The sequence below is a fragment of the Eubalaena glacialis genome, chromosome 3, assembly GCF_028564815.1.
Source record: "Eubalaena glacialis isolate mEubGla1 chromosome 3, mEubGla1.1.hap2.+ XY, whole genome shotgun sequence".
In the NCBI taxonomy this organism is placed as follows: Eukaryota; Metazoa; Chordata; class Mammalia; order Artiodactyla; family Balaenidae; genus Eubalaena; species Eubalaena glacialis.
The window spans coordinates 80,010,280-80,024,864 of NC_083718.1; the positions used below are offsets into that span (position 1 = coordinate 80,010,280).

General features: G+C 56.6%; 1 protein-coding gene across 1 annotated transcript; it reads right to left on the reverse strand.

Moving 5' to 3' along the window:
- Nucleotides 1-1,551: 1,551 nt before the first annotated feature.
- On the reverse strand, nucleotides 1,552-13,592 carry LRRC71 (leucine rich repeat containing 71). Its single transcript, XM_061185887.1, has 15 exons — nucleotides 13,430-13,592; nucleotides 9,738-9,887; nucleotides 9,284-9,409; nucleotides 9,124-9,199; nucleotides 8,830-8,907; nucleotides 6,670-6,738; nucleotides 6,283-6,442; nucleotides 6,115-6,198; nucleotides 5,935-6,024; nucleotides 5,106-5,252; nucleotides 4,831-4,924; nucleotides 4,391-4,479; nucleotides 2,528-2,639; nucleotides 2,043-2,164; nucleotides 1,552-1,789 (listed from the first exon to the last, which is right to left on the reverse strand). The coding sequence occupies exons 1-15, from the start codon at nucleotides 13,590-13,592 to the stop codon at nucleotides 1,670-1,672; spliced, it is 1,680 nt and encodes a 559-aa protein (XP_061041870.1). The 3' UTR covers nucleotides 1,552-1,669.
- Between the last annotated feature and the right edge of the window lie 993 nt (nucleotides 13,593-14,585).

The following is a 14,585-nucleotide window of genomic DNA, read 5'->3' on the forward strand; positions in this document are numbered from 1 at the left end:
TAGAGGGAACAGAAGGCAGCCCCAGACCCAGGCCTTGCCATATTCTCTCCCGAAGTTCCAGATGTGCACTTCACTGAACTTCAGACTAAGCGATACAGCCCCCACGGCCAGAACACGAAAAGACAACGCGCACACACACACACACGCAGTGGCCCCAGAATCAAGAGCCCTCATGAGCTGCCCTCAGTGAGCTTCAGGACTTTGAAGGCAATACACAGGGGAGGGTCATTGCAGAGGCCTGGCCAGGTGCTGTCATCGGCCTCCGCGCCCTCCCACAGGCTCGGGCACCCCCTGGAAGCAGCTCGTCAGGCGTGGCCACACCCCCAGGACTGTAACCACTCAAACTGCCTCCTTTGCCGTCACTATGGGACTAAGCGACGAATTCTCTTTCCCCCCTAACTAACTAATGTTTCCCTCCTAAACCCGACATGATGCTGAGTGCTGACCTTGGGAGCTTACAGTCTAGTTGGGCATCAGGATTAATACACGATCCGTTCTTGATGAAGGATAGGGGAGAGGACAAGAACTGTACGGACCCCCTGAAGCTTCAGAAGGCCTCGGGCAGGGGTAACTACTGGAGAGCACCTGCTAAGTGCTCAGCGTTGGGAATTCAAAGAGCTGCTCCCTGCAGAAGCTCAGCCAGCCGCCGAGAGGCTGAGCAGCAGTGCAGGTGGTCAGAGGCAAAGAGAGGACCGGGAGGGCCACGGAGCCTCGCAGAGAGGCAGTGCTGGCGGGGAGAGCAGGGCTCTGTCCAGGCAACAGAAAGGGGAGTGGGGGCCGAGAGGATGTGACCAGAGGTGAAGAAGGGACGCTCCCTGAAGAGTGGATCTCAGCTCCCCAGAAGCCGGCCCTGTACTCTTGGGGCACGGTCGGGTCATCTCAGCGGAGGCAGCACTGAGGGGTGAAGAGTCGGGGCCCCCAGCTCCCCTGACTCCTTTGGCCCCCACACTGTCTGGGTGGCTCTGGTTTCAGGCGGCTGACAGCAGCAGGCAGTGTCATTAGGGTTCGTGTTTAGTGCTTGGACTTTGCTACGTAGATGACAGGAGACTCAACACCCTCTCTAAAGCAGCCTGACAACTCTACGTTTTCATAAGCTGAGCTCTTGCCTCTCCTCCAAACCAGTCCAGACACGTGGGCCAGCTGGAGCAGCAGGAGGGGGAAGGGACCCAGGAGGGTGGCATGGTGGAGCCCGTGCTCCATCCCTCTGCCCCACCCGCTCTTCCGCTCAGCTTGTGCGTGTTGGTTACTATCCCAAGTCTTCCCCTTCTGCCGCTGAGACCAGAGGCACTGCAAACCCTCGTGTATCACATGTCCTCCAAGGAACGGGGACGGGTGGTACGGGTCGTGACTCTGGTCTGGGCAAGTAAGAACTAGGTCCTGAGGAGGCAGGAGAGCAACACCCCTGGTCGGCCACCACCAGAGGGGCTACCACCCCCGGCAGAACCATAAAGCCACTCGGCCATTTCTGGCCATGTTAACGCGCTGTTAACAGGCGCAAAGTCCAAATATTCCCAGTAGTTCTGGGACAAAGTTTTCAGACAGCCTCAAGAAAAAAAGTACAGCAATAGACTTTGTTAATGATCTGAGCTCTCCCCTGGGAGGTCCAACCCACACGTGGAAAGGAGATGCTTCCGTGGCCCAGAATCGCTGGGAAGAAGGTGGGAGGGGACTAGGTGGAGGAAGCCACAGCCGCCGCCTCTTTGTGCTTGGCTTTACTGACAGGGTCCCTTGGCAGCATCAGCTCTTGGATCGTGGTGTACGCAGGACATTGTGGGGAGAAGCAGTTTTTCTGAAGGAAGGAAAGGAAGGCTGATAGCTAACAAAAGCAATGAAGATTAATCACCTGGGAGAAAAACATTTCCTGCGACAGGGTGGGTTAGGGGCTGGGCGACATGGAGAAAAGGCAAAGGAGTGTGACTGCCTATCTCACAGCAAGAGAGATGAAGGCTGGGTTGTGATAAAAAGAATGAGGGAAACTACAGGCCTGTCTTGGAAATGGGGAGACAAGCTGCCTGCAGCAGCTGCAGTCCCTGGGGACTCACCGCCAGGGACAGCCACAGCAGCCCCATGGGGCCCTTGGACGCACTCTTGGACTTGGAGAACTGTGCCTGGTATTGCACTGCGGTGAGGAAGGCCTCTAGCCCCACCTCCGTGATGCGGTTTCCTGGTGGAAGGAGCAGACGACATGGCCTCCGACACTGCCAACCTCCTTCTTGCCTACACCCTCACGGGACACCCTCTGCGACCCTCTTACTCCAAAACTAACCCCCTGCTCCCCCAGCTCCCCAGCTCACTTACCTAGGACTAATTTCACTCCAACTCTTACTTCTCTGACGCCTCCTTTGTCTGACCTCCCTCACCCACACCCCAAAGCCCCGTGCCAGAGGGCCTTCACCATCATGATGCCCAACCACTGGGGAACCAGGTTCCGCTCCGTGGAGCCGGGGCGGGGGCACCCTTGTGACCGCATGGGGCCCAACTAGCCTCGTGGCAGGAAGGCGGGGCGTGGGGGGGTTGGCAAACGTACGGAGAAGGTTGAGATGCAAAAGGACCTTGTTCCCAGGCATGAAAACTTTCCCATCTCGGTGCTCCACGGGCTCCAGGAGAGGGTTGACCATCTCAGTAGTTTCCCCAACCAGCTGCTAAGGCAGAATACTGATTGCAGCAGAGGAGAGGGGAGCTGGTCAACAGGCCATTCATTCATTCATTCATTCAACATACATATTTTGAGGGCCGGCTACAGTCCAGGTTTTGTCCCAGGTGCTGGGGATACAAAGATAAATAAGCCCATACCCTCAAGAAGCAGCTTTGTGCAGGGGAGCCAGAGAGAGAGAGTAATGCAGTATGCTGTCCGAGCTGACAGAGGGAAGCTCAGTACTCGGGGGGGCACGGAGGAGGCACAGCTAGCCGGTCTCGGCAGGTGTCCTGGAGGAGGTGGCCTGTGAGCTGACATCTGAATAGTATGTGGTCCCTATCAGATGAAGATCAGGGGGGAAGTGGCAGCAGGTGCAAAGGCATGAAATAGTGTGTTGGCATTCACTAAGTTGGAGTTCACTAAGTAATTCCTAACAGGGAGAGCAATGAGGGCGATGGACAGGAGGGAGATGACACTAAAGGCAGGATGAGAGGAAAATGCAACAGTCCTGGGAAGAAACAGCAGCCTGGATCAAGCCTAGGGCAGGGACAGAAAACTGGCACTGAGAGGCAACCCTCACCTGCTTTCTCCACCCGACTTTCCTCTTTTGTAAGATCTTGTCCTGGGTGCCAGAGAAGACACCTAAAAGTGGAGGCGCTGTTCCCTGCCAAGGTGGGGAGGTCTTTTGATGACAGAACACAGGCATACCTCAGAGATATTGTGGGTTCTGGTCCTCTCACACCAGACAGCCGCAATAAAGCGAGTCACACAAATTCTTTTGGTTTCCCAGTACGTGTAAAAGTTATGTTTACACTATACTGCAGTCTAAGTGTGCAATAGCATTATGTCTAAAGAAACAGTGTATATACCTCAATTTTAAAATACTTAACTGCTAAAAAAATGCTAACCATCATATGAGCCTTCGGGGAATCATAGTAGTAACATCAAAGATCACTGATCACAGATCACCAAGACAAATATGATAATAATGAAAAAGCTTGAAATATTGAGAGAATTATCAAAACGTGACCCAGAGACACGAAGTGAGCAAACGCTGTTGGAAAAAAATGGCACCAACGGACTTGCTCGACGCAGGGTTGCCACAAACCTTCAGTTTGTATAAAAAAAAGAAAAAGAAAAAAATCTGCAAAGCACAATACAAGGGACGCCTGTGTAAGGACAGATAGCCCTCGGGTTAGGGTCAGGGTTAGGGTTAGCTGACTCCACTGCGGAGGGGTGGGAGCTACAGAGTCAGCAGTCCAGGAAGGTTTCCAAAGCAAGGAACAAGTTGGTCCAAGTTTAAACAGAAAAGGGAGGCTCCAGGGGCAAAGGAGAGAGGGGCTCAAGTAGCTGTGCACAGTGCGGGGGTAGTACCACGACTAGGAAAACACCCTGCCCTCCTGGGGAGCTGCTGGCAGGGGCAAAGGGGAATGTGCTTTGTTCCCTGTGCAACTGTACAAGCAACCGTGGGCGTGGTGGTGAGGAACAAATGGCCTTTTGGGAAGCAGATTGAGTTGAGGCAGAGGATCAAAATTGTGGGCTCCTAATAAGCAAGTAAAGGTAGAAGGGGAGGGGGCACTGAGCTCTGTTACCCCCCGCAAGCCCAGGTTGGATTAGGGAGGGGGGCAGGACTGAGGACACAATGTCAGTTGAAGTGGCTGCTGCCACAGTACAGGGCTGGAGACTCCATCCCAGGAAGACTGGGAGACTGGACCCCAGGGACGTGTCCCCCAGCCCGCTTCTCCTGCAGCCTACCTCCGACTCCAGGAGGATGCTGCGCTTCTCTTTGCTCCCAGTCTTGGTCCCTTTTCCCTTGCTTAGCTTCTGCTCAGGGATGGTTACCTCTGGAGTGGGAAGAGGAGCCAGAATGCACAGTGCAGACCTCTGATACCACTCAGTTTCCCCAGAGAGAATAGACTGGGGCGAGGAAGGGGACTCCTCAAACTTTGGGTTTGGGTACAACAGAAATAGAGCTGGAGGGGGGACCCCCAGCTAGGTAGGAGGGTTTCTTCTCTGAGGGCAGGGCCACAGGGGTCCAGCCCAGGAGAAACGGTGTGGAGTGCCGTGGATGGGGCCGGTTGGGGCTTCCGACATCATGGTGAGAAGACTAGCTCAGCGCAGGCCTCCCGCATCCCGCCCCGTGCTCCTCCTTCCTCCACACCAAGTGGGCGCCGCAGAGGGGTGCTAGCACTTACTCCCCTTGCCTGCCTTTGTGGAGTCTTCTTTCTTAGGGGTTCCTTGTGTGGGTAACTGCCCAGACCCTGACTTCTCCTCTTTCTTCACCACTTCCTGTGGAGGACGTAAGAAGAGAGATGAGAGTCCTACCTCCCTGGCAGATGGGGAGCAGGTGTGGGAGGGACCAGAGGTGGACTTTCAAAGGCCTTCCTCCCTCCGCCCCACCCGCAAATCAAGGAAGCTTCCTCCCCTGTTCCTCCAGCGCCCAGGGCTCCGCTGCCCACAGCACACCTACCCCGGACTTTTCCTTTTTCTTGCCCAGACCCTTAGGGGTCTTCGTTGTCTGCGTCTTGTCTTTCTCCACCATTGCAAAACTGCTGACCCCCATCAGCTGATTCTTCTCACGCTCTGTTTTGGAGTCCCCATGTCGAGAGGTGGAAGGCTGTGCTCACAAATGGGAGGGGATGGAGGAGGAAGAATCCGGCGCCCCTTCCCCAGTGAGGGGTGAGGGGAAGCCTCATGCCTGGGTGGCAGTCGGACTGGCAGCACCCCTACCCCAATCTCCCTGCCTAAATGCTAACATAATTTGTTTGGGACCCTTCTGCGGCAGGTGCTGTTGGGAAGAAATGGCAGAGGGACCCAGGGATGAGCTGGGGGTGGGGGGAGGCGGCATTCAGACTCACACTGAGGGAGAAAATAGTAGCTGACATTTTTTTAACTAAGTGCCAGGCACTGTTCCAAGTGCATTAGATGAATTAACTCATTTAATCCTGTCAACAATCCTATGAGCTAGGTACAGTTATCCCCATTTTACAGATGAGGAAACTGAGGCCCGAGAGGTTAAGTCACACGCCCAAGGTCCCAAGCTGTTTTGTGGAAGAGCCAGATTCCAAGTCCCTGCGGTCTAAATCTAGTCCTTTCTCTTAACCAAAACACTGTACCGCCCGCGGAGTGGTTCTGCAGTAAGAACCCAAACGTTTGTTAGATCTATGCAGAGGTCGGAGAGAAAAACGATCACGACACAGGGAGAGAGGATGGGTTAAGACTCGGCCAGCTGGCTGAAAAGCAGCCGATCTGGGAAGCGGTTCCAGGGGCTCGGGTCTCAGGCTCCGAGCGCTCCTCACCGATCGCGAGCGCTCCTGCAAACCTTTCTCCAGCAGGAGGCGCCGGCGCTCCACCACCTCGGTGTGCGTCAGCTCGAAGGGGCGCAGGACCTGGGGCGGGGCGGCACCTCGCGCTCAGCCGCCCGGGGAGCGGGAGGATGTGGGGGTCGCTCCCCGGCCCCGCCCAGCCCGCACACCCACCTCGGCCAGCTTCAGGGCGCCCTTGTCCTGGATGCGGTTGTGGGCCAGGGACAGCCAGAGCAGGGAGCGGTTGAACCGGAGGCCCTGTGGGGGCAGGGAGGGGCAGTGAGCCGGCTGGCCCCGGGCCGCCACAGCTCGCGCGTGGGCCCCTGCCGGCCTCGCACGCACGTCCGCGATGTAGCCCGCGCCCTCGTCACCGATGTGGTTGAAGCCCAGGTTGAGGGAGACCAGGGTCCGGTTGCAGCTGTGCAGCGTGGACAAAGCCTGGCCTAGGAGCTGCGCCCCGTGGTCGTCGATGTTGTTGTTCCTCAGAGACAAGTGCGCGATCCTGGGCAGCAGGAGGGAGAACGCGGGTCACAGGAAACACGGGGTCCTGGGCGTTCCACGGAACCTCGGAAAACGGGGGCATGAGGAGGGCCATTCGGTCTGAGGGTGGAAAGGCAGGAATTGAAGGTCCTTGGGGAGGTGCTGGAGGGGCAAGGAAGCATGGGAACTAAGGGTGACTTGGAATGGGGGGCAGGCCCGGAGAAAGGGGGTGAGGGAAAGGAGTCTCACGTGCTGTCCACTGCCATGAGCTTGTGATAGGACTGCTCCGGCAGCGGGTTCCCCTCCAGAGACACCTTCCTGAGGGTGGGGGAGATCTGAGACCCAGGAGGCACCACTGAGGCCAGATGAGGGAAGGGGACAAAGAGGAAGGGTGGGGCTCTGGGAAGCAGCTTGGAAACAGAGGCAAAGGATGCACCCCCCGGTCCAGCTCCTTGATACAGGAAATTATATGTGACAGTTCTCCAGACTAGAAATCCAGAAGTGTGCCATGTGAAGGGGTTACTCCCCAGAGTTAGTGAGCTGTGGTAAGGGGGCCTCTAAGATGACCCCAGTGATCCCCACTTCCTGGTATCCATGCCCCAGTGTAATCCTCTCCCCTTGAGTGTGGCTGGACCTAGTGACTCACTTCTAATGAATGGCATATGGCAAAAGCCATGGGCTGTCACTTCGAATTTAGGTTACAAAAAGGCTGTGGCTTCCAACCCGGGTGCTCTCTGGCACCAGCTGCCAAGTGGTGAGGGCACCCAGATGACCTGTGGAAAGGCTCCCGAGTGGAGGCACTGTGGCCAATCAGCTGCCACATAAGTGAGCCTGGCGGCAGATGCTCCAGCCCCAGTCAAGATGACTGCAGCCCCAGCCAACAGCCTTACTGCAACCTCACTGAGACGCTGAGCCAGAGATGCCAGCTAACCTACACCTGGATTTATCTCACGGAAACTGTGAGATAATAAATGTTTGTTGTTTTAAGCCACTACGTTTTGAAGTAACTTGTTACACAGCAATAGGTACCCAATACATGATCCCTCCACAAGGCAGTGGCTTCTCCAACAGTACTGAGAAAATGGAGGTGTTTTTCCAAGTCACAAGAAAAAATGAAACTAATGGCTGGAAAATTCTCTATTAAAAAAAGTTTCTCTCGGGACTTCCCTGGTGGCACAGTGGTTAAGAATCTGCCTGCCAGTGCAGGGGACATGGGTTCAAGCCCTGGTCCGGGAAGGTCCCACATGCCACGGAGCAACTAAGCCCGTGCGCCACAACTACTGAGACCACATGTCACAACTACTGGAGCCCATGCGCCTAGAGCCCATGCTCTGCAACAAGAGAAGCCACAGCAATGAGAAGCCCGCGCGCAGCAATGAAGACCCAACGCAGCCAAAAATTAATTAATTAATTAATTAAAAATAAAAAAAGTTTCTCTCATGATATTTGCCCAACCTTTCAGCCTGGCTCATCTAGCATCTAAACTTGATTGCATTTATTTTTAATTATTTTTATCATGTTGATCTGACTTATTTTTACATATTAAGATGAATTCTATAGTTATTCTCCCGCTGGCTAAATTGTTTCTAATTCCCACGACAGAATACAATATGTGTTTTGTGGTGTTCAAGACAAAGAGCACACAAGGACCTCCCGCTGAAGGAGACAAAATCCCTGCCCTCAAGAAGCATCCATCCCATCTACAGAAGGAAGACAAGTGAGGAGGCAAGCCAGTGACGGTGGGCTCTGTGAAGCAGGAGAAGTCAAGGGCACTGGGGGAGCTTCAATAAAGGGCAGCCAAATCAGCTGTGTCCTTTATACAGCAACCACCCCTGTAGTTATACTACTCCACACCTTGCTCTGGCTCCCTCCTATACAAGAATGCCCTTTCCCAGTTCCCTGCCTGGCCCCCTCCTATTCCTCCTTCAAGGCTCAGCTTAGCACCACCTCCTCCAGGCAGCTTTCCATGTCTCTCATGAACCATTCTTCCACCACTACAGTCCCCACACTGCCCTGCAGTATCCACTCCTATGCCCTTCTCCCTCACTCACTGGACTGCCAGTGTCTGTAGGATAAGAGCCAGTCCCTAGTACAGTGTCAGACACCAGGCAGTGAGGAACCTCCAGGGAGAGAGTGGGTAGTGGTGGGACTGATGGAGAGGAGAGGGGATAAGGCCCCAAAGGTAGGCTCTTTAGGCACCAGAGTAGGCAGAAAAGGGGACCCCACTGCTTGTCAGATGGGAGCTTCAAAACCCAACAGACACTAGCAGCACCCTCTTTCCACAGGGATGCCAGCCCAGGCCACAGGAGCTGGAACTTGTCACCCCCCTCCCCAAACTGCTCACTTCTGACCACCCAGCCAGCCAGGCTACCCAGGTAGCCTCACCCTTGCCTATTCCCTTCTGCTGACCTGAGCGTGGATGAGCAGAGAGGCAGGAGGGCGATAAAGGTGGTCAGGGTCTTATCAGTCAGCCCCACCTTCCACAAGCTGGAGATGGTGGGAAGCACAGAAACGCAGCTGGAGCACCACCTCCTTCCCACCTTGTCCTCTCCAGCCACCCTGACACCCCAGCCACACCCCTCCTTATCACCTTCCCCACAGTCCCCAGGGCCTTCCGTGCCCCTTCAGTTCTTTCTCCCAGGCCACTGGTGGCCCGTCTCCAACACTGGCCTCCTGCCCCTCCCCCACCCCATGTCCCCTCACTTGATGGCCTGAAGCTGGCTGAGGGAGGTCAGACACTTAGAGAAGATACCCAGGATCCGCTCCTCAACCTTCCAACCTGCGGAAGGGAAAGGAGGACGACGCCTCAGGCCCGGAGGGGTGCGGTGGTGGACGGGTGAGAGGGACCGGGGGCGGACCTCACCGCGGATGTAGATTTCCTTCACGGACTTGTCCTCGGGCTCCAGCTCCACCTGGATGGTGGGCCGGAAGAACTCGTATTTGCTCTCCAGGCTGTTGAGGCTGCAGGACCCGGACAGCCGCTGTTCGTCTAGAAGGCAGGGGTGCGAGGAGCCGGGGAAGGAGGGAGGGGGCAGAGTCACCGCCCCGGGCCCCACGCCCCGGCCGGCCTACGGGAGCCGGAGAGGCCGGGACGGCTCCCACGGAGCCGCGGGATTGGAGGACTCCGCCAGACCCGCATCTGCGAGGGTTTGGAAAGGACGACGGAAGACCGCCCCCACCTCCCCACCCGCCCCCTTGAATCTACCCCGCTCACTCACACACACATTTCCCTGCGTCCCCGCCATTCGGCCCGCCGTGCGATGGGGGATGGACGCGGTAGCCCTGGCAGACACCCCGGGGTCTCCACTGTCACTCACCTACGGTGGGCTTTTCCGACGTAGAGGCGGAGGGGACGAAGGTCGGGTGCGGGCGGGGCCGGGTGACCACTTTGGGGAAGTCCGTGTAGCCCCACCGCGTGCAGAGCTCAGCGAAGTCCACCTCGAGGACGCCGGTGCCCTGGTACTCCTCTGTGGGGGCGGGGACGAGAGCGGGAGGGGAAGCGCAGCGCCGCGCCGCGCGCGCCGCCTGTAGCTCAAGGCTGCCAACAGAGGGCAGCAGAGACCAGAGGACGTCCCACCCAGCCCTGCGCCCCCGCCCGCCAGGGATCGGCGCACTGCGCCGCGTTCCCACGCTCGTCCGCGCAGGGTTTCGGGCTTCTGGGCGGGCAGCGGCCTCTCCATCGAGGCAGACGTCCTCACGGCCATTTTTAACATGTAAGATGCGTTGTAGAGACCGACACTGAAAACATTTGAGAGGAAACAGTGGGAAATCAAGACCTGGGAGGAAGGGGGCTAAAGGGCGTGGAATGTACACAATGAGGGCGTCTCTTTTATGTGCCGGATCGTCCACCCACCCCGTGGGTCAAGGCCGCTTCCACTCCCGCTCTCCGCTCCCTGGGGGGCCTCCGCCTCCCCAGCCCAGCCTCCTCCCACGTTCCTTCCTTGCGGGGACTGCCCAGGGTCACATGGAGAAAGAAGGCCCAGGCCTGATGTGAGCAAAGGTAGGAAAGCAGAAGGACCTCTCCACCTACCCCCCCCCCCCGCTCCCACCCCCATCGCCACGCCCGCACTCGGGTAGACCGAGGCCCAGCAGGGTGGTAGGCTTTTATTTATTTAGCGAACATTGACATAGTACTTACTCCTGTCCCACACTGTTCTAAATGCTTTGGAAATCTTAACTCATTCAAGAGTTTTATTAACTCAGACAGATGCCCACCACTTCCCATCCTGAGGGCTATGCAAACCTGAGGTGCCTGAGTCCCCAAAGACCCCTGCTCTTTCCTGCACCCGCATGGGCATCCCAACAAGAAGTGGGTTCCTTGAGACGGGAAGGGGTGTCCCTGGCAAAGGGGAGAAACCGGAGGCAGAAGGGTGGGCTTGGTGCCAGCCTGCTCTTCCAAGTGCAGGACAGCCTGGAGGCCCCACAGGCAGCGGGCGCTGCAGGGACTGTGCCCCCGACAGAACTCCTGCAGCCAACAGCAGGGAGCCGGCCCGGAGGGGGCAGGGGGACTGGGAGGACGTGTGCTCAGCACTGTGGGGCAAGATGCAGAGAGGTGTGAGGGTTCTCGTGGCAAAAGGGTGAGAGACACAGGCTCCCAGACGTCAGGGGGAACACAGACACCCAAGAGACATTAGCTGAATGGACGAGGCCGATGAGAGGAGGCACTTGGAGGCTAGGGGAGCCCCTTGTACAGCTGACTCCTGCACACTGCCTGCTTTCCCGGACTCTTCCCTCTGCTGGGAGAGCCCCTCAATCCTTCCTTGCTTCACTCACACCATCTTTCCCCAAACAGAGGTTCTCAAACTTTAACATCTTTCTGTAAGAATCAGTAGGAAAGCCTGTTAAAGCAGTTTGCTGGGCCCCATCCCCCCAAATTCTGATTCCATAGGCTGGGTAGAGTCTGTGAATTTGCATTTCTAACCAGCTCACAGATGATGCCAAAGATGGTCCAAGGAGAACCGCTGCTCTAGACCAGCACTGCCCGACAGAATGTAATGGGACGATGGAAGTGTTCCACCTCCGGGCTGTAGCTAGCAGTAACCTAGTGGGCAGCACAGCTCTGAAAGGGCCTTGCTCGTGCTCTCCTCCCCTCCCACACTCCCTCCTCACACTCACTATGACCTTGCCTCGTAGCTCCTTGAGAAATAGAAGCCACCAGATGCGATGTCCTCTCAATCTATCAACGTTCCTACAACTGCCTTCACTCGCTACCCCATTTGAGCCCTGCCACAACACACGATAGCGGCTGCTAAAGCCGCTGTGACCGTGTGGCCCTGTCCTGTTATCACTCCCTTTCTCTCCGACCCCTCTGGCTCCCCCTGCCAGCTCCTTCTCCTCTAAGATCACTGAGGCTGGGTCCTGAGCCCTTTCCTGTCTCCGGTTCCACTCCCCCCTCCCCAGGGGAATCTCTTTCATTCCCAGGGCTTAAATGCACCCAAACATCAGCAGTTCCCCAATTCACATCTCCAGCCCTGACATCTTCTCACCGCTCCACATGCTTCCGTGCAGCTGCTCAGCCGACATCACCCCTTGGAGATCTCTTACGTGCTCTTCCTTCAGGCCTGCCTGTCTCCATGAGAGGCACCTTAACCCACCCCGTGCCCAGTACAGAAACATGGAATCATTCTTGCTACCTTCCCCACTTTCCACCCCATCCACTACTTCACCAACTCTTTTTCTACCTCGGAAGTACTTTTCCAAGGAGCCTAACCCATCTCCCTCACTACCCGAGTCCAACTACCACCATCCCTCACCTGGGCTATTGAAATACCTCGTAACTCAGCTCCCTGCCTTCATTCTCTTCCTCTGCCACTCCATTTTCCACACAGCAGCCAGAGTGGTGTGAGTGTGTGTGTACGTATGTGTGTGTGTGTGTGTGTGTGTGTTTAATGTAACTAGGTTCATATCTGTAGGAGATTCTATTCTGTCTTGTCTCTCCTTCTGGTAAATGCTCTTTCTCCAGCTCCCATAGCTCCCTCCCCCCCAGCCACCAGCACTGACAAGGAGATGGCACCTGACCAAGATCTGACAATCAGAGTCTTTTCCCAAGTTGTTTTACCTTGAGTCCAGAGACAGCAAGTTCCTGTCCCTCTTTGAAGGCAAAGCTGGTAGATTTGAATCAAGAAGCCTTCCAATCAATTCCCCTTTGTGGTTAATTAATTTGGGTTGGGGTTCTATCACTTGCAACATAAAGAGCCACACTCATACGCATACTTTTCCAATGGTTTTCTTTTCCTAGAGAATGTAAATTCCATTCCAGCTGGACTGTGTCCATCTCATTCTCTTTCTATTGGACCTGGCCACAGAGCAGGCATCCAAAAAGTAATTGTTGAATAAATGAATGAATATCTATAAAACTAAACTCAAAGTCACCTCCTGGCAGCGCCCCTGTGTCTTCCCATCCCTCCCTGGACCTTCTTCTCTGATACACATTAGCACATCTTATTGTATTTGTCAGCATCCCAAACCAGAGTGTGGGTTCTTTAAGATCAAGTTCAATTCAAACATCTGCCAAGCTGAGTTTCAGGAACTGTGCTGGGACTAAAACTGTGATTCATATCCCAGGATGGAGCAGGGCGCTTTGGGTGGGTGCACAATGTACGTTTGTTGAGCGAACAAGTGAATTTGCAGTTTATAAAATACTTTCTCACCATCAACTCTATTGTGCCTCCCAGTAATAGGCAGGGCAGGACTCCATACTACAGAGAAGAAACGTGCCTAGTAACACGTGCACACCTCATAACGGTGACCACTTATAACACCCTTACCGTGTGCCAGGAGCTAGTTACATTCACATACTGAACTTCAGCTGATGGAGCCCTTTTCCACACAGTGCTCCTCAGCGCCAAAAATTCTGTTATTATTTACTGGCTCGTGTGTCTCGCCCGCCATTGCCTGGCACAACGAAGACGCCCCATCCAATCTGGCTAACCCGAGCGACGAGTGGCTGGTGCGAGCGCGCCGAGCCGAAGCCTAGAGGCCTGATCCCCCAACCCCGCCACCAGCGTACCAGGGTTTTTGGGTTCCTCCTCCCCCACCGGCGGCAGGACGGTCGTCGGCTTCTCCTTGGCCCCGCGGTCCCCCTTCCTGGTCACGGCACTGGATGACTTCTGGATCCCGGGACGCGGGGCCCTGGGTGAGGCCACCGGTGGTGCGCTCGCCTCGCCCGACATGCTGGTGCCGTCCGCAGCGACTCTGGGGACACTCACGGCGGCAAGGAGGCAGGACGGGATTCTGTGGGGCTCGCCCTGGAGGTGGCCGAATCAAGGGTCTCTATTCCGCGTCCACAGGCGGGACCCGCCTGCCGCGGCGTCGCCTCAGCGTCCCTCTCCAAGACAACCGCGCGAGGTGGGCGGGCCCAAGGGCAAGGGGCAACCACAGAGCGCACGCGAGGCCGACAGGGGGCACCACAGAGTCATCAGGGGGCGGGAGGAGCTCGGAGGGCGGAGCCGCGGAACTAGGGCAGCCGAGAAGGGCGGGGCCAGGGCGGAGCCTGGGCAGCCCTCGGTCACAGGGGCAGGGGAGCCCTGGAGCCCTGGAGGGCCGGACCCCGCGGACCCTGTGCGAAGGGAGAAGGACCTGGGCGGAGCCGTGGCGGAGGGAGACGAGTGGATACCGGACTGGACCGGAGTGGAGGGGGCTGGGCTAGAGCGAGACCAGGACGGAGAGGCGGGGCTAGGGGGCGGGCAAGGAGCTGTCCAAAGTCACCCGGGAAACGGAACCGGGGAAAGCCGGGATCCGACCCCGTGTATTAGAGATCGCGGCAGTCGGAGGAATCTAGGGAAGCAGAGTCCGGGTGGGGACAGATCCACTCTCTGGGGTCGGCCCTCCTACCCTGTAAGGAGAGGACTCCTGATGGAAAAGGCCCAGAGAGACCCACCGAGTTAGCGAGTTGGCGTGGCTCTGGGTTTGTAATCCCGACCCCATCTATGTAGCCTCCTGGAGGTCTGGGGACTTAGTTGATCCGCTAACGAGTTTAGGAGGCGAGTCAACGCTTCCCAGAAACCTTGGATTCAAAGTCCTCAGGTAGCCTAGACCCTGCCGGGCCCCCATCAGAGTATACTCTCTCCCCTCTGCTTTCCGGGCTCCAGCCTCCCCACTCCAGTCTGTTCCCCTCCCCCACCGCCACTGCCAGACCTTCCCACCTTTGAGCTTTTGTGCTGTTC